The sequence below is a fragment of the Cryptotermes secundus genome, unplaced genomic scaffold, assembly GCF_002891405.2.
Source record: "Cryptotermes secundus unplaced genomic scaffold, Csec_1.0 scaffold280, whole genome shotgun sequence".
NCBI classification, from domain to species: Eukaryota; Metazoa; Arthropoda; class Insecta; order Blattodea; family Kalotermitidae; genus Cryptotermes; species Cryptotermes secundus.
The window spans coordinates 779,268-798,275 of NW_019720566.1; the positions used below are offsets into that span (position 1 = coordinate 779,268).

At 39.1% G+C, this 19,008-nt stretch overlaps 1 protein-coding gene across 6 annotated transcripts in view; it reads right to left on the bottom strand.

Annotated features, from left to right (window-relative positions):
• The window catches only part of LOC111868667, a 331,386-nt gene that overhangs the window by 11,434 nt on the left and 300,944 nt on the right, over window positions 1-19,008 (bottom strand). For 4 of the 6 annotated variants that reach the window (XM_033753182.1, XM_033753175.1, XM_033753183.1 and 1 more), the window contains 8 exons: window positions 11,920-12,124; window positions 10,182-10,325; window positions 9,558-9,672; window positions 8,563-8,674; window positions 7,396-7,518; window positions 4,971-5,146; window positions 4,445-4,527; window positions 506-2,159 (listed from right to left, as the gene is read on the bottom strand). In XM_033753182.1, the coding sequence (XP_033609073.1) occupies window positions 1,991-2,159; window positions 4,445-4,527; window positions 4,971-5,146; window positions 7,396-7,518; window positions 8,563-8,674; window positions 9,558-9,672; window positions 10,182-10,325; window positions 11,920-12,124 (1,127 nt within the window). In that variant the 3' untranslated portion in view covers window positions 506-1,990. Of the gene's footprint in view, window positions 1-505; window positions 2,160-4,444; window positions 4,528-4,970; window positions 5,147-7,395; window positions 7,519-8,562; window positions 8,675-9,557; window positions 9,673-10,181; window positions 10,326-11,919; window positions 12,125-19,008 lie in introns of those variants that run through there. The other 2 variants (XM_033753177.1, XM_033753179.1) reach the window with 2 other exon arrangements.

Consider the following 19,008-nt stretch of genomic DNA (forward strand, 5'->3'; position numbering starts at 1 on the left):
GAATACAGAAGAATACAGGAGGTCAGCCTGTGATGATGTCAAGTGTGACTTCAAGACTGTATGTGTGCTATAGTGCAGCGAGATTAGGAGTGTGTAATTCAGTGAGACTTGTTATAAATATGCGAAAACTACTTGAGATAGAGTGAAGAGATTAGTGTGAAGTAAGTGTAAGTTGTGAAATCAGTAACTGTTATAAGTAATTGTAGTTACGATCTGTAAATGGTTAATAAACTCAATTACCAATCCGAACGGCGTCTTCAGCAGCCAAACACGCTACAACACCATCCACTGTTGTACTGACCCTTTGTAACTACTGGTTTAACATGTTATCCTTTGGCTAGTTTCATGTGTATAAAACTATATACCTACAAAGACAAAAACAACACCGTCTAGTGTGACTATTTAAGTTTTATCACTTGAAAACTCATCACCTTTACATGTTTTGATCCCTACGGATCATCCTCAGAGGGCATCAATACTTTTTCCAGAAACTACTATTACAATAGACGTTGTTGCAATTGTTAAGTGTGACAGACCAGAATGCAACAAATCAAACTATATATCTATTTTGGATAATGTACATTATGTGGTTAAACAAAATATCAGCTGTTTGGGAAATAGGTTCACATAAGGGTCCCTTAGAGTGTGTACCCCTTCCTCTAACCCAAACAGAGACAGAGCAGTCTCTGAAATAGTGGTTAGGTTTCTTCCAGGTAATAAATAATGTCCAAACAAAACATTCCTATGATAAGATTTATAATTTGGCACTAAATTGTCTCATCACAAATTCTACAACGAAAAATGTCTGACAGTTAAGGAAAATTTCATTTCCATGCTACGCATAAAGTCTTCTAATAAAACTAAGGCAAACATGGAGAATAATACTGAAATGTACTCTGGGAAGGAACTGAAGTTGACCTAGGTTTAGCACAGAATAGGGGAAACAAGAAATTAATGCATTATTTCAGTTGAGATAATTTGATGAATTTAGACCACTGCATAGATGAAAGGAGATCATCAAAACAGATATAGATAAAAAGAAACTGTGACCTGTAAACCGGGTTGAAGTGGCTGAGGTCAGGGTGCAAAGACACATGATTTGTGGGGATGAGGATTAGTTTCTTTGAACAGATGATTAACCCATTCAAGGATGATCATCAGGTAGAAGGAAACAATAACTTAATCCTTCACTGAATACAGATTATAGTACTTGCAGTGATGGAAGGACATTCAAATTCGCAAAAACAGGAGACATTACAGCAAAACTTTTAATAGCCAGAATGAAGTCTTCATTCTTCCAGCTACTACAGCTCTTGAAATGTCGTTGCACTAGACAGTTCTGCAGATTTACAACTCTCAGTTTCATAATCTGTAAGTATGGGGCCCACTATCTCACATTTTGAATTTCTCTTAGAAAGTGCAGAACTCTTATCCTAAACAGGTAATGATACCATACCTAATCCATGCTACAATATAGTTATGATTTCTATGTGGCTATATGCCCATGTGATTCTCATAGCAGTTCTTCAGTTGGTCAAACTCTAGTGTACAACTGACAAGCTGATTTTCTTTTGGTTACAGAATGACTTCTCTTTTTCTCATTTTTTCCAAAGAAATGTCCTTTTCTTTTTGTGGTGAAAAGCTATGGAACATTTAAGTTGAACAGATGCCAGAATAGATTTACCTATACAGAAGGTATCTGCAGCAGAAGAGTGAGGTATTTCACATGAGGCATGGAAAGATTTAAACACTAGCTTAAATCCATTGTTATTAAGTACGACAGAAATAATTCTATGTTCAAAAGAATATCAGGAACACAGATAATATACAGATGGCACTGTCTTAACAGACTGCATGCATCAACATGAAATAAGTTTGAAAGTCATGTTACATTCTATTTTGAGCATTGCTTACATTAAACTGTTACAGGGAGTAATTTTATGGGGTATGATGAACCTAACCTAATTCGATGATGAACCCTAAGCTCACCTCATATTCTTTCAACATAGTTGCCAGGGAAGGTACCAAAGTAGCCAGTTCTCTGACTTGACCCCACATACCAACCATCATCACACTTCTCCATCACATAGACCATATCTCCTTCACACAATTCCAGTTCATCCTCATTCTGTGGCCGGTAGTTGTACAAAGCACGATACCTGTCACAAAATGCAATACAGTTCATTGCTTCATGGCAGGATCCAAATTCTAAAAAGAACACAGATAAAACCAAGCTGTGTGTATAATCAATGCCAATGAACACAACTAAAAAATACTGGGATGCAAGAAGCAAACAGGAGATTTAATTTAATACAGGGAAAACAATCACATGTTAATCATGATCATCTATGCTGATGATGTACATCTGGTTGGGAATAACATAAATACCATAAAGAAAATCACTGAAGCTCTGACACTGGTAAGGAAATTGGTCAAGAAGTAAACACAGAGGAAACCAAGTATACATTCATGTCTTATTACCAAAATGCAGAACAAAATTATAAAATAATGATAGCTGACAGAACCACTGAAAATGTGATAAAGTTCAAATATTTGGGAATGACAACAATTCAAAATTTGAATCATGGGGTAATTAAAACTGATGAAATTTGGGTAATTCCTACCGTTCAGTTCAGAACCTTTCATCTTCCAATCTACTGTCGAAAAACATAAAAATTAACTACAAACGAATGGCACATTTTTAACAAAAACAATGCCATATTCAAATTAACCCTATAAATACACCCACCAGATGGCAAAACACAAAAGAAATACCCACCTGGTAACTCCCCCACACATAACAGTCACAATCTAACACAACCATGGGTGGTAGTATTACTTACTGGACACTGCCACCTAAAAGGGCACCTTTTCAAACTGGGACTGACAGATGACATAACTTGTGAAAGGTGCCTACAAGAAAATGAATCAGCCACACACATCTTCTGCGATAGTAAGGCTATAGCTTATGTAAGATATCACCACCTGGGTCAGTTCTTCATGGAACCAAGTGACTTTTATGATGCCCCCATAAATAAAGTCCTACATTTCATTCAAAGTGCATGATTAATGAAGGGTTAATCCATAGGGGAACCACAATAGATCACTGAAGGTTTCAGTGTGAGGGCCGGTTTCTATGGCTCACCCCTCATACTCATGCTCAACAAAACAACCAGATAAAACTCCCAGCTCACTACCATTCTGTGGATGCTACAGTCCATGATGAACCTCGGTCTGTTTTATAGTTTCTTAATCATACAGACAGTCGGTAAGACTCCTTGGGCAAGGGATCAGCCCACCGCAAGGTCGATTCTACACAGGACAACACAAACACAGAATAAATGCAGACGAACATCCATGTCTCAATTGCGATTCAAACCCAAGACCATGTGTTTGAGCAGGCAAAGACAGTTCATGACTTAAGACGATGCAGCTACTGTGATCAGCAACTAATTAGAATAACGTAGTTATAGTTATTCCCGCTGTATGCAACATACCACATATATTAATACATCATAACTATAGGTAAACAGATAAGCACACATAACTAAACAACACAGATAACTAATACACCACAAAAGTTAACCAAACACATTAACAGTCACTAATTAGAATAACATAATTACTGACACTCCCACTGAAGGCTGTTATGCTACATAATTTTATACACCATAACTGTACATATATATGACAAACATAAAACACTAATGACACAATAATATACACACACACACACACACCCTCAATAAAAAATTGACCGTACAACATACAAATGATATACAACAAATACTTGATTAGAACATTTAAAATGACACCAGCAACATCTCCACAACACGGGCAATACAAGAAAACATATACACCTAACCCCCAAATTCTTTTGAACACCAAGTAATTCATATACAAACTTTGCAAAAAATCAGTCATAGCAAAAGAATTCGAGCAAAATCCAAATTGCATCTGCAAGTAACATTCTACACCTCCTTAATACACAAACAACTTTTTTATAATTATGCATTTTATCTGACACATTATGGGCACAACATTGAAATAGCTGAACGAAACTGGATCCAACTTCCAATGAATTGAAGTTACAGTATGCAATTCATTAAGCTGTTCTTATTTTTAAGATGTTCACCTGATGATCAGTATTTGATCAAAACATATCGTGATTTTAAGAAATAAAAACAATTAATTGGTTATAATTGATATACCATTTATGAATGTTGTTTAGATGGTTAATAGAACACAACAGAGAAATTACTGACTAGCTGAGCGATTATAGCTTCTCAAGACTATTTGTTATATAAAATTTCCTTGAATTTAATAGCTACCGATACCTCTCATTCTTTAGTATGGAATGAGAGATTTAATATATTTATATAAATAGTCACAATTTTATACAAACTTAGGAATTTATACTGTGAAACTTATACAGAACACTTACGGGACAGGGTCAGAATGTGTGTCAATATGCAGCGTTTGGTTGACAGGTGCCAGCGATTGTTTCAAAGTCTGGCTCTGGCGGGGCTGTGGAATCAAATTGCAGTTCATTAAATTAGAATACAACTATCAACATTAAAGCGTGTATCTATTTCTCTGTAAAGCACCTGTCTGAAGAGCTAGAAGAAAACAGAAGTCAACTATATTTAAATGGATATTAGGGAAATATGTTTTTGGAATAGACTCTTAATTGAATTGACTCAGGGACACATCTAGTGAGCTAGTATTTGCGAAGAAGTACAGGTATATTACAATAAAATTATTTACAATTATAAGACGACTAAGATACAAAAACAGTTATTTGAGTATACATATTTCCTTAAGTATTACGTTATATTTGGGCAGGGGGAGAAAGAAAACAAATTCAAAAGAATGCAAGACCATAATTTTTGGCTTGTGCCAAGAACAACCTGAACCATTCACTGCCCAAGAAGTACAAAGCAGAAATGTGCATATAAAGTAATTTATACCAGTGTTGCATAAGGGTTGCTGGATGTGTAAGAGGAAGTCATCTTATTCTGGCTGTAATACGATGACGGTTGGTAGCTATGTTGTCCCATTGACTGCTTGATCCCACTCCCATTCATCAGACTTGTGTGAGATGCAGGCAACATGACTGGCTTTGAAGATGCAGCTGCAGTAGTCACTGCAATTTCAACATACATTCTCAGTATAACTTTACTCTACTGACTCATTCCATGTCATACCAACTATTCACTCACTGCTTGACCATAATCATTTAGAACAATATTTTTTTTTTCAGAATTCACTATGGTGACTTCAATCAAGATATAAAACAAATTTCTGGTTCTTTTGTACTTGGAAGGTCACCAGATATTCTAAAAGGGCAAATGATGTCAACAAGTATGCAATACTTCTTGCATTTCTTTAATTTTAAATAGTGCCAATATTAAGTTGACTCAAGTACCATTCATAACATAATTCCTCATGCAGTGGACCCATTTTAAATGGTTTCTCACCTAAAAATTAATATCACTGGGTCCCAAAAGTAATATCATAATGTATTTAGATCTAGTTTACAGTGTTTCCTTCACAGAAACATATCCCACCTAAGAGCAATTTTAAATACATGTATCAAACATTTTACTCATTTGACAATTTTTTGTCAGCTTACATTACATAGCTACAGAAATTACTCAGTAACAAGCAGATGCTTATATAAATCACACACATTTTGGCACTAAGCACAACTCAGCAGCATCCAATGAGTGGCAGAAGTTCGAAAAAATGAAAGGTGATTTTCTGACATTCACGATCCACATATCTGGTAGTGTGGCCTGAGTGTGATTACATATGGTGAGGATGTGTCCAATTTCAAGAGGTTGTGCAAAAGTAAACTGACATACATTACATTTAGCTGTATGCATGGCTATAAGAAAACCCTTAAACCAGAGGTGTTACCAGTTTCTGAGAAACTGCTGATCATTACGACAGTGGATGCTCAACCTCACATGATGCACATAAAGGATGCATAACAACTTAGCATACTGGTGTCTACAATAAATACCATTTAAACATTCAACCATGCAGAAAGAAGTTAAAAACTTCTAAATATGAGAAGAATGAATCAGTGCTCCTAGAGTGTTGGTTAGTTAGTTAGTTAGTCATTAGAGAGGGTGGGTTTCCCAATGCACTTAGACCTGCAGTGGTCCAGTGTGCTTCCCTCTATGATTTCTACCAGCCTCTATATCCTACCGGTACTGGTGCTTACCATCAGTCCCGCCCAGCCAGCGAGACCGGCTCTACTGGCTGAGAAGTATCTATAATGCTTCCCCCATCTACTGGAGGTATTAGTGACTGCTGTTGGGCGGGAAACATCCGAAATTTTGGCTCAGTGACCTCCTTTGGAGGTATGACGTTCTTTTACATGCCGTAAAGCTACGACACGGGACCCACGGCTTAAAGTCCATCCCGGAGGACTTGTTCCCTGAATTTTTCCACCCTTAAAAATTCGACGACCTCCGCCGGGTATTTGAACCCGCATACTACGAGTCATGAGGTGGGAACGTTACCTCTAGACTACGGAGGCCGCTCTCCTAGAGTGTTTCAGGAAGTACCAGGAATTGTGGATACTAATTCAAGGTCAAAGTTGAGACAGAAAATTACTCTGCTTATATGTTCAAATATGGATGGATCTGAAAAGATGTCATTGCTGGTAACTTGAAAGGCAGAGAAGCCAAAATGATTCAAGCATGTGAAGTCCCTGCCATGTACATACAGACATAACAGTAGTCCATGGATGCTGCATGTGCTGTTCATGGTCTTCCTAACATGTTTTCAAAGGAGAATGCCAGCCAAAAACCACAAATTACTGTTGTTTCTATACCAGTGTGTATCGCCACCTCCTTTGTGGAATGCCTGACATGACAAAGTCAATCACCAGACACCCCTGGGAAACGTAAGATTTTACTTGAAATTAGTTTGAAAGGCAAGTAAAATAAATTATGCTAGATATGTTCTTCAAGAAGAAATAACATTTCAGAACAGCCTATCGACTTTAACCATGTGAACAGAACGTGCAGTATACATTTGAAAGTCTGTGTATTTAATATGTTCTTAGCCATTTATTAAGTTTAAAATTTAATATTTATTCTGTTCCTTTTCTATTGGGGATATCACTGATTCTGCAAAACGTTTTGAAGCCTGCTCTTTTAAAACTTTTTCCAACTTAAGAAGTTCATATTTCTTTGTCCCTTGGAAAACTTCTTACAAGGTATCCACTGTAGTTATCAAAATCAGTTTAGCATAAATTGTAGTATAGCATATGGCAGTCAGAAGAACCACCAACGATTCAACACATTCACCTCTTTCAGAAAGTTAGTTAAGCTGAAGAAGATGAGTAATAATTACTTTGGGTTCTTTCAAATTAAGTACCTGGTTTTTCACCTGGTTCTGAGAGGATCTCAACATACGATACAGGGAATATTCCTTTTCTGTTTCCAATGCGACCCTCGAACCAGTTGTCATCCACACGTCTCGTCAGCACCAGCAGTTCACCTACATGAACAAGGGTTCATACATTACTATATTAAACTTCTTTGCAAGTTTTTAAAATGTGTATCCATACTGTGCATGCAAAATTTTGATTTGTAAACCTCAAGCAAAGTTATTACAGATGCCAACAGGAGGATATTATTCCAGGAATCTCACAGACATGGGTTATGGAGATAATCTTTTTCTTGCCCTTCCTTCAGATATGTCACAAATTTAACTGTAACAATATGTATCATAAATAAGCTGTTTAGAACGGTACAGTAAACATTTTGTTACTCTATCACAAAAGCACCTTGTGAAACTGTGGCTAAAGCCAGAAAAAAAAGCATAAAAGTTTAATTAAATATAATTTAAAGCTCCTAGTGTTCAATCATGCATGTACCACAATTTTATGTAGAAACATAATTAATAAGCCTTGCAAATCATTGATCAAACAAAGAGAAAAAGTTTAAGCAAAAACATGCACATAATTTCTTATGTATGACTGACCTTGACTACCTTACCTTCGAAGTGGAAATGACTGTCACTAAGCTGACCAGTTACCAAAGAACAATGAAATCTGTCTGACCAGTAAAGCTGGTTTTGACAAAACTGACATTTCACATTTCAGCTCCTAGTGAGCGTATCATTATGTTCTTGAATATACCACCTATGCTGTATTATTTAGAGAGATGGCCTACATGACTTACTAGAATTTAATCAAAATTTATACATCCTTCTTAAAGGCCCATCTGAAAGGGCTGCATTTTCAGAACGAGAACAGGCATTAACCTATGATAAACTGAACATCAATAATGCATCCGGCAGTTCGGAGAACTATGCACACAGAAACAGGCAGATAGATTGCATTTCACATTCAGGGGGTCTCAAAGCATGGAAATCCATTAAAATATCGGGACTGATTTTTTTCACAATCATAATTCCTCATATATACTAAGTAGTGTAGAATAGTGCACTGCAGACATATTTCAACTGGAGAAACATTTGTTCAACAGTATGAAGATTCAAGCCCATCTACAGAAGTTAACTGTTTCTATTTAGTCTCACCTTTTACCAGGGAAAGCTCCAGATGTGTCTGTGCAATGAAATTGAACTTGGCACGGGCCTGGCCTTCACTGGGTCGTTTAGGTATCGTTCGAATTCCATCATATGGGATTATCTGCGGAAACAAAATGTTGACACGCTGACGATATGAACAACAGTATGACAATTTGAGAATTACTGATATGTAATCACACACAGCATGAACAGGAAAAACAAATGAGCACAGAATTATTGTATGAAACCCTCTGGAAAACAGGTACTATGAAGACCATCAAGAAGAAGGCAGGATAACACTAAAATTTACTTTATGGAACTAGCTTGTTTGGTTGTGAATGGGACTGAACTGAACCAGGATTACATCAGAGGTCATATTTTTACGTTGTAATTTCAGATTTTATTATGATAAAGTTGGGTATTCGAAAGTAATGCCATACAATAAACACATGACAGAAAAGGTAAAGTTCTTCACGTGTCTAAGCACCCTGACTGCCACAAGGCATACCGAGTTTATAGAGATAAAGCTTCTTACATTCTTAACACCAACATTAAACTGGGTAATTTTCATGTATAGATAAAGCTTCTTACATTCTTAACACAAACATTAAACTGGGTAATTTTCATGTATCACCCATTGTCATGTCCATGCAGAGAGCTCCTTGTTAGGAGACTGGGTAGGTCCTGGAGGCATTCTGGATATGGTGGCATACAAAAACTCTAAATACCCCTAACACAAACCAAACTCCAGCGCTCATTAATCTGCACCTGCAGCCATTTTCTTAACTGACTGATATTTCGCGATTTCCAAGATAAAATATCTAACAGAATTCAATTCATAGGAAAAATTAAACAAGTCAGTATTAAAAGTAGGGAAATAAAATGTCACAAAATGAATACTGAAGTTACAAATAACTTTACAAATGTCACCATATTTGTTTATAATAAAAAAACTGCGTGATGTTTCAATCAATAAAGTCTAACATAAGAAAAATAGTCTGTACCTCAACATAATTGAAAGGGAAGAGGCCGATCATAGCGTTGTGCTCTCCTTCATACCAATTCTTGTCAATCTGGCGTCGCACGAATATTATGTCCCCTCTTCTGAAGCTGAGCTCCCTGCCACATATTTAAAAAGTATTAATCTGTTACCTTAATACTGTGACAAGAGTTCATCAATATTCTCACCTTAATGGATAAGTTAAGCATAACTCACATGAATTATGATGCAGTATAAAACAAGAATTAATTTCACCCTTTATTCATATCCCATCCCATTATGACAATTACAATGCCTTTTACGTTAAAACAGAAAAAAGGATATGTAAGGTGAATGAATCATATTTACAGATACAGTTCTTGTCTGTATACATTCATCTAGTCCACCCTGCAACAACACGTCAGTCACTCCACGTATTCTCAACCACTCTCCATACAACTTTTCAATGACCTGGTTCATGCAACAAGATTCAATATTATTACATTTCATTCTCTCAATTATACAGCTGACTGCCTAAGAATACTCAGCATCCTAACCCAAATGGTATATGAAAACACATTTATGTTAGTAACTGAACCCTCCCCCAGCATCACAAGATCACTGTAACTGTTACGAAGCCCTTCTTTACCTTGAAGTTTGCCCAACAAAATTGTAGAGAGCTCGTGCCACCAGTTTGGGTTCTGGAGTTCGGTCTCTTGGTTTCCCCTTGTTTCCAACATCGTCCAAGAAGTCATCATAACGATTAAGTGGAATTGGTGACTTCTGCGATGGTCTGCAAGAAAGAGTCTACATAAACATTTCGTAAAATCAATCAATATTAAAACAATTAACAACATTAAGAAATGTGTTCAAAACAATGGACATATCTCACTGAGGGTTTCACGTCATGGGCACTGACTAAGTAGCATAAATTACTCGTAGTTTTTATTTCAAAGATGGCCGGCAGCAAGCAATCCAAGGGTATATGTAGATTTCCTAAAGCTTTCAACTTCGTTATAATGGTTACTTTGATTTGTATCGTTACTTTGGTTACTGCGATTTCTATTACGCTGGCCACCTCACAAATTCGTGCATTCGTCATGTTGCTCTTAACGACTGTAAGAAAATAAGAAGCACGAGTTTGGAGTAGCCTCGAGCAATATAATGTCCACACATTTCATCAAAATGAGTCCCTTTTCCGTGCTGAAACGTGCGGCCGGCAGGCCATCCGTACGCACGTGAGCGCCAACTGCCTTTTAATTGGGGGTTGGGGGGGGGGGAGTTGCCTAATTTCCTCCCACCCCCCTGGCCCGCCTACGCCCCTATCTAATATGGTCTTGTTCTTGCAAAATGTGTAAAGAACGCATTACAGAATCATTTGTTCCTCCACTTTACTTACGCGATACTATAATAGCCTCTGAAAGTGGTTTCCCGCAATATCGAACTTCGTTTCACACTCAACACAAATTCTGTGATAAACGCTGAAGTTCACTTCACACGATTTCTCCGAAACCCCCAAAATGTAAATATTATTTTTGTATAATTTATGTTCGAACTTCCCCCAAAGATAAACACATTCCGATCCGTGGTACATACAGAGTGAACCAGGACATCTGCGACAAACTCTGAGAAGCGATAGATGTCGCAGGGAGGATAATTTTTTGTCAAACGACCCGTATCTTCCGATACAACGTTTAGGAGTTACGCGCTCCTGTTTGAAACGTATAGTGAAGGTCATGTAACAACCAGTACATTTCGAATCTGTTTGTTTACAATGCTGAACCAAGTGATGACGCTTCTTCCTCGCCCCCTACACTACGTCTGTGTAGATAGTCGATTACGCTTGCAATTGCTTGCAATCATCTATCGAGAATGGACGTCTTTGATTTGCGAGGCCAGCGCTGTCACCGGACTTAATGCCCCTAGAAGATTTTCTTCCTTTGTGGCATGTGAAGACTGCCCTGTACGCCACCACAGTTGACACCAGACAGGAACTGTGCGAATACACGCTGCTTTTAAACAAATTCAACACAGACCTAAAATGTTCGACAGAGTCCGACAGTCACTGCTATGGCGGCGTAATAAATGTAATCAGGTTCAGGTTGGACGCTCTGAACACCTGTAAACTGTCCGCAAAGGTATTTGAAGAAATAAATGTTTTGGTACTCACGTGAAGTTGTCAATATGTCATACACAGAACTTCCATACCGGATTCTGGTATTCGCATAAAGATGACAGTTGTGTCCCTGAAAGAACTTCCCATGTTCTGATACTCACGTGAAGCTGGCAGTATGCCATATGCAGGAACTTCCTTCAATGCACCTTCAATATTCCCGCAAAGTTGTCAGATGTCCTGTGAAAGGACAGCCCCCTGCTCTTGCACTTACGTGAAATTATCGGTATGTCTCCTGCTGTGCATGTCCTGCAGCTCCTGCAAGTACTTCCTCCTCCGCTCCTCCTGGTATATCCTGCGCATTGCCTCGGCCTGCCGCCTCGCCAGTTCCTCTTCGGACAGGGCCTCCTTGGCCTCGGAGCGTACGGGACTGCGGTAGTGAATCGTCACTTCCGACTCCACGTAGCGGTGCGGCGACTCTGCGACGGATCACAGGACCGTTAGTATGTGCGTGCGTGGGTGACCTACTCTCCACTAATGATACGTTCTTGTGTACCGACCTACATCTGTGACACGCCGCTTGTGCACCCCTTAACATTACTTATACCTGCGTGCACACGATACATCAAGATTTTAAAGCAGTGAGTCTATAACCGTGGACCGGACAGATCCAAAAATCTACTAACAAAGAATGACAGGCGTAACTAGAGGTTACGGGTGCTGTCTATCCAATCATAACATACAGTATTGAGAACACTGAACACAGATTTCAATAAAGGTAAAGCTGTCCCTGTACTTAAGGAAGCATTACCCACGAAGGCGTATAAACCCACGTTTTCTTGACCTCGGCACTAGTTGGAGGTCAGTGGTCAGCTTCACGCCCCGGCCGCTTTACACCCGGCGAAAATCTCCCGGTACCCAATGGATAAGAGGCTGGGTGGAACCAAGATCCGGTCTGGACGACATGGAGAAGTGAAAATTCTTAACCACACAGGGACTCAAACTCCGACCCCTCGGTCGTCCATCCAGTAGCTAGTCGCTATACCGACTGCGCTATCCCAGCTCACACAGATTCCAATAACCTGTTCTAAATGAGAACTTACGAGGAATATGGGGACTGCTCATGACAGACTGTTGACATATCCATCTACCGACTGAAGTAGTACTACCAGCAGAATGAGTACTACCTGCAACCAGTGCGTCCATTGCTCTATCGGAGTACTATGTTTGCATAATTTCACGCAGCACAATTACTGTTTTATTGTGTAGGGTGATAGATTTAGTACCGGTTTAAACTTCTTTTAATGTTGTACGACCTTCCACTTCTTGGAAACAATTTTATATTTAAAAAATGCCCACAGGCCTACATAATGTACCTGCAAATTCGCCAGTAAATATCACAATTCGAGTTTTATAGAAAAAAGACTGCTTAATCAGGGAACTAACCTACCAGATCTGCTTCATACGTAAACTAAATCAGAATACTGGCATTTAATTTGTATTAAACAAAACATGGGTCCGAACGGTCAGAAATTATGAAGGATTTGAGGTTCTCCCAGCGGCAGTTATGAATAACACTATCTTCTGGGATATAACGCCGTGCAGTCTGTTGAAAGGCAAGTGACGTTGCAACGGACTACACAACGTTATATCCCAGAAGACAGTGCCCTTCAGCCAGAAATTATTTCATTAGACCTATACCGACATAACGACAAAAATGAATAAGACCGGAAAGGCGCAATCTGTACTGCAGTGCACACAGTGTCCATTCGTTGTCTGCAATTCTGTATTATGAATTATCCTGGCTATTCCAAATATCATTAATAAATAAGTTAAAACACTATAATTACAACTTAAATTAAATTCCTACATAGCAGCCTTCCAATTATACGACGACTAATATCATTAGTAAGTAAAGTAAAAGAAAAGTAAAGCAAAGCTATCCCTGTAACAGGCCATGAAGGCCCATAGGGTTGTGAGACGTTGAGGGTCCCACATTATCTAGACAATCGGTTCAAAGATGGCGGTAAGGTTGTCAGCCTTACGTGCCGGCCGCGCTTTACTCCCCGAGAAAATTATATATTTAATTCCTGGTACTCATTTCTGTTAGTACATTTAAATATTTACAACTTTTCAATCATAATTCTACTAAAGAGTTTGTAAATCGTAATTATACTACAAAAATTCCAATGAAGAGAAGGCGAGGCAAATAGCGGGTAGAGCTGGTCCACATTTCCCATTCTACTGTTCACTTTGGCTCAATATTTCAGGGACACATTAATCTTAACTTCACCAAGAACAACGGTAAGATTCGCCCAATAATCATGCCAATGCTTTCAACTTCATACTACATACGGGCAAGCCTTGGTTATTTGCCTCTCCTTTCTTTCGTTGGAGGACAGTATGTTCCCCTCGAAAAGTTTCGCCCTCCAGTCCACGCACATTTCTTATACATCATGATTACTACCATTACTACTGTTACTGTCTGCTGTGGTTGCCATAAGTACTATCGCTGATTACAGCTACTGCATTTTGGTAGTGGCGCCCCATCTCACGAGTTCAGGGAGGTGCCACGTTGTTATTACCAATTATGGGAAAATAGAAAGCACGAGTCTGGAGTGGCCTCCAATGGCACAATGTTCATACGAAGTTTAATGAAAATCAGCAAATTCGTTCGGTTCATCCATTTATAAAACCTCGTTCTAGCTGAAAAAAGCAATACTCTATAAGATGTGACAATTCAGACCGCATTATGATTTAAATATAAAATGTCTTTACTTAGAGGAACTGTAAAACCAACTTTCTTCCTCACGGCACAAAATATTACAACACATTAAAATTTCACGCCTGGTTTAGCCCTACAATATGCTACTTTGAGATGTCGTACTTCACCAATGAGAAGACATCTTGTACTGGCCGTGGAAATGGCTATACCCAGGAAATAACGCTATGTCATGTTTCATGGTTCTAAATCTCACCACCATTTCGCTTTGTCAGGTTATACATGACATAAAATACGTAGTTCAGATACATCTATTATGTTTTATCTGAAACGTTTTCGTGCATGGTGTACGTCTGATGAAACATGACCATTAGCTTTGTCAACAAAAAAGAATTGTGACTGAGCAGTTTGATATCTGTAAGGTACGGTAAAGGTATTCCTGTAACAGGCCGTGGAGGCCCTCAGGGTTGTAAGAGGTCGAGGCTCCCACATTCTCTACACAATTGGCTCACAGATGTCGGTGAGGTTGTCTGAATTACGCGCCGGCAGTCCTTTACCCCCAGGAATACTCCTGGTACTCATTTCTGTTGGAGGCTGAGGCGACCCTAGGGCCATAATGCGGCTGGATTAGGTAAACTGAAAAAATCCACCCATCGGAATTCGATTCCGCGACTTTCCGGTTTGTAGCATAGTGCCTCAACCAACTACCCTACCGCGTGCCCCTGTTTGATATTTATAATGTGGAAATAACAGATTTGGCACCTGAAGCAAATGAACACAAAGACCAATTAGAAACGCAAAATGCCAAAAGAGCTTACAAGGAAATATATATTCTTCGAATGGCGCACACTTTTCCACACCTCGTGTTCTTACGTTTGTCTTTTTCTGCTTTTCCTGGAAAAGGGGCTGCAGCGTTGCTAGGGAAGTACTTTAGCTTATTTATACTGAACCTAACTACGTATGTCTGCCAGCCTCCGTAATCCCCTGTCGCCCCTCACACTGCATCTTGTGTGTCTGAAATAAACGCCCTCAAATGACTTCATTTCCATTTCGTTTTAACGTACATAGGCCCATACCGTATTTACGCATGTATAGGCCGCGTGCGTGTATAGGCCGCAGCACAATTTTCAGACAGAAATTATAGAAAAAATAATTTTCTTGGAATATTATTTCAGAAGTAGAACACCCTGTATTACTAATTATGAATATATATTTTTTTAAATGAAGTGTGATTTCGAATATTTCGAATATAAGCCGCACCCCAGTTTTCCTCTTGAATTTTTGGCAAAAAATGTGCGGCCTATACATGCGTAAATACGGTATTTATCCTATTACAATTATTCTTGAACAAATCGCTTCATTAACAAGGCGCTGAAGAGAATATTTTGACCAAAGTGGGACGACAGTTTAAGAAAACTGCATGGTGGGCAGGAAATGTAACAAAAATGGGGATAAGAGGAATTCATATATGAGTTCGGTGGGAAAGCCAAAAGGAAAGAGAACACTAGGAAGATCTAGACGTAAGTGGGAGGATAATATAAAAATGAATCTTGGAGAAATGAGATCGGGTGGTGTGGACTGTATTGTTGTGAACATGGTGACGAACTTCCGGGCTCCATAAAATGTTGGAAAATTATATTCAGTAGCTGAGCGACTGGCGGCTTCTCAGGGAGGACTCTACACCATGGAGTTAGTAATCACCAGTCACTTTACACAATTAACTCAGAACACTCAATTAATTTTAAATTTCCTCACAAGATCAAGAATTCCAGTACAGACAAGACTGAATCATTTAATTAGCACTGGAAGCTTTATGGAGGTGTTCAGATTTTTATTAATACTCGTATTAATTTAATGGGGTTCGACCTGGTGTATGAATATTCTTATGCGATTTGAATATACAGGCAACCAAACGATCCGGTACATCATCTTCTCTTCCTAAATAAGATCGGAATTCGTTCACAATATTGAAATATGATTTACTTTTGAAAAACAAAGTTGCTGAAGTGATCTATTCCACGATTTACCTCTGCATCCATCATGTGGCAGTTCTCTCATGTTAGTTACCGATATCGGTAGACAACAAAGTTCCCACCTTCGTGTGAAATAATTACTCTCATATATTTTAATTAATGGAACCTTAGATCCCCAACACTTGTCTTGGTTTCCATGATTCCATGTGTGAATCCATGACTCTGTAATGTCTGATAACCAATAACATCTTGTACTTCCAAATGACACCGTATTTATACATTTCAATTTTAAAGGCTACCTATCCCCGAGACATATCTCTGTATCTACGCTGCAAGGATAATCATAACATGGTAACGCGGTCAAGTCTATACTGAATCAGGGGATACAGTGTTATCGCCACATTCTCTTTGGAAGACCCTCCCCCCCGAAAAACAGAAACCTGTCAGGATAGACCTTCGAAAACTATATACAGCCATCTCTCTACACTCGTGATCAAGCCCCCCAATAATACATTACGAGAAAAGTTTCTCGGGGTACATCCTCGAAAGCTTCGCGCTGCTTCTTGGCATGGGTTCAATGAAATCGGACTACTTCGCACTTCCCTGTAATATAGGCAACATCTCGCTCAGGTGCAATATTACTTTTGTATTCTCAAAATAAAAAGTCACACAATCTTACAAAAGTAAGTGGATCTGTAAAAGCTGTGAAATGAGAAAACAATAATACACAATTCACTGAAACGGTATGCCTCTATACAAATATATTTTTCAGAGTTCATGATTCCATTCTTGAACATCACTGGAATACACCCCTCACGAACACAGAGGGATGTTTGTTCCCCACTGTTTCTTCGTGCGTGCTACATTCACCTCCCTACCTCAAACCGTAATATCAATCATTCTATCGCTACTAAATGGAGAGTAAAAATTACATATTCCTCGTGTAATTTTCTCAATTCTCCTGCTATTTCATCTCTTCCAATTCATTCTACTTTAGTGGTCGTTTTCATCCGCAACAGGTCACCGAGGATTCTTTCCTTACGAGGGAAAGCTGGAAAACGTTTTAAAATATTAACTAAACCAAATAGCCAAATACTTATCTCTCTGGTAAAAGCAACTACTATGAAAGCCCACCACTGGACATGATCCTCTGCTACTTCAATTCCATCACATTCTCATGAAACTTCCTAACATCCATTGTAATATCGTCACTGTCGTTTTCTCCCTTCTATGTGGCCTCTATCTAGGTGATATCCCAGCCATTATTCCGTACGCAAACCTCGTTTTCATATCCATTCAAAGGTCCAACCCATCTGTGTGTGTGGGGGGGGGGGGGGGCTTTAAAGTGAGGCGCCAACATTAGTAAAATATTTCGCGTTGCTACACTGACATTGATCCACATATCTTTCCTTTGATACGCACTCTGCTGCTGAAGATGCCAGACAGCGCAGCAAGAAGAACCGTTCCACTCATTTATGGATAGTAGAGTTCCATTTTTACGGTCCTGTGTGTGTACACGATGAAAAGTTGTCCTCACTTCGCGGAAGCATCAAGAGATCCTAGGCACCAACATATCTAGTCAAAAGAGGCACAAAAACACATAACTGCTTGACGCGCACTTTGGCTTCTCACTACGTGGTATAGGATCTTCGCGTAACCTTGGTTACGGTATGACGTAATAAGAAAGCTTCCCCTTCCCCGCGGTGTAACTAGTTTGCGGAATCAGGTAAGAGTTATATAACGTTCTCAAGATCACATTCCAAACAACATTTCAATGATGGCTGCTTATTTTCCTGATTCTTCGTCCTACTTTCTACGTTGCCTAAGTCGAAATGTCACATGTACGTAACTGGAATGTCATATGAACGCAGATTTCATGACGGAAGAGCGACTAGGTTCATCACATTAACCTTGCATGCAGCTGGATTTAAATGCCTTCCAAGCAAACCGATTCTCTGCGTTGGTTAAACGGTTCCTTATTCAGTCTTTTACGACGATCTGTTAACTACTGAGGTCATATAACCTCGAGTGAAATGAGGGTATGAACACGTACAGCTACTTGACATAGCCTAGGTGTTGTGGTAGCCGTCTCGTCCCGTCTCAAAGTACCATCCAGATATTCGTCTCGAAGAACCGGAAAAAACAAGAAAACCTCACGTCTTTGGGCCGCGCGTTGAACCCGGTACCTGCCGAATGCAAGAAGGACGGCTCAGCATCACTAAGCAACGCTGGGATCCTCCATCTTGGTAGCTGTTCGATACTGACGTCATGTATACTGGTTATGTATCGACTGCGAAAAAATACACGCAATTCCTGTCAATATTGTCACGTGACTAATAACGCTGGTTTTGGATTGGATGAACAAACCACCAGTAATTACAGCGCTATCGCTATTTACACACTTTCCAGTCCACTGTTGAACACTTACTGGGATTCTCAGTTTCCACTGGTCGTCTCCTAACAACGGATCTCAACACAGAAATTTGCACTTCAAATCACTATGAAGTTTCTATTTCGTCTTCAATAACTCTGGAAAATTGAATTAAAGATTCTTCTGAAGTCACTCTTCCAGCTTACGACTGACTCCTAACTGCCCTGAACGAATTCTATCACTCTTACTTACACAGCGGCGGAACGGACATGGACCTACAGTAAACATAAATAACGT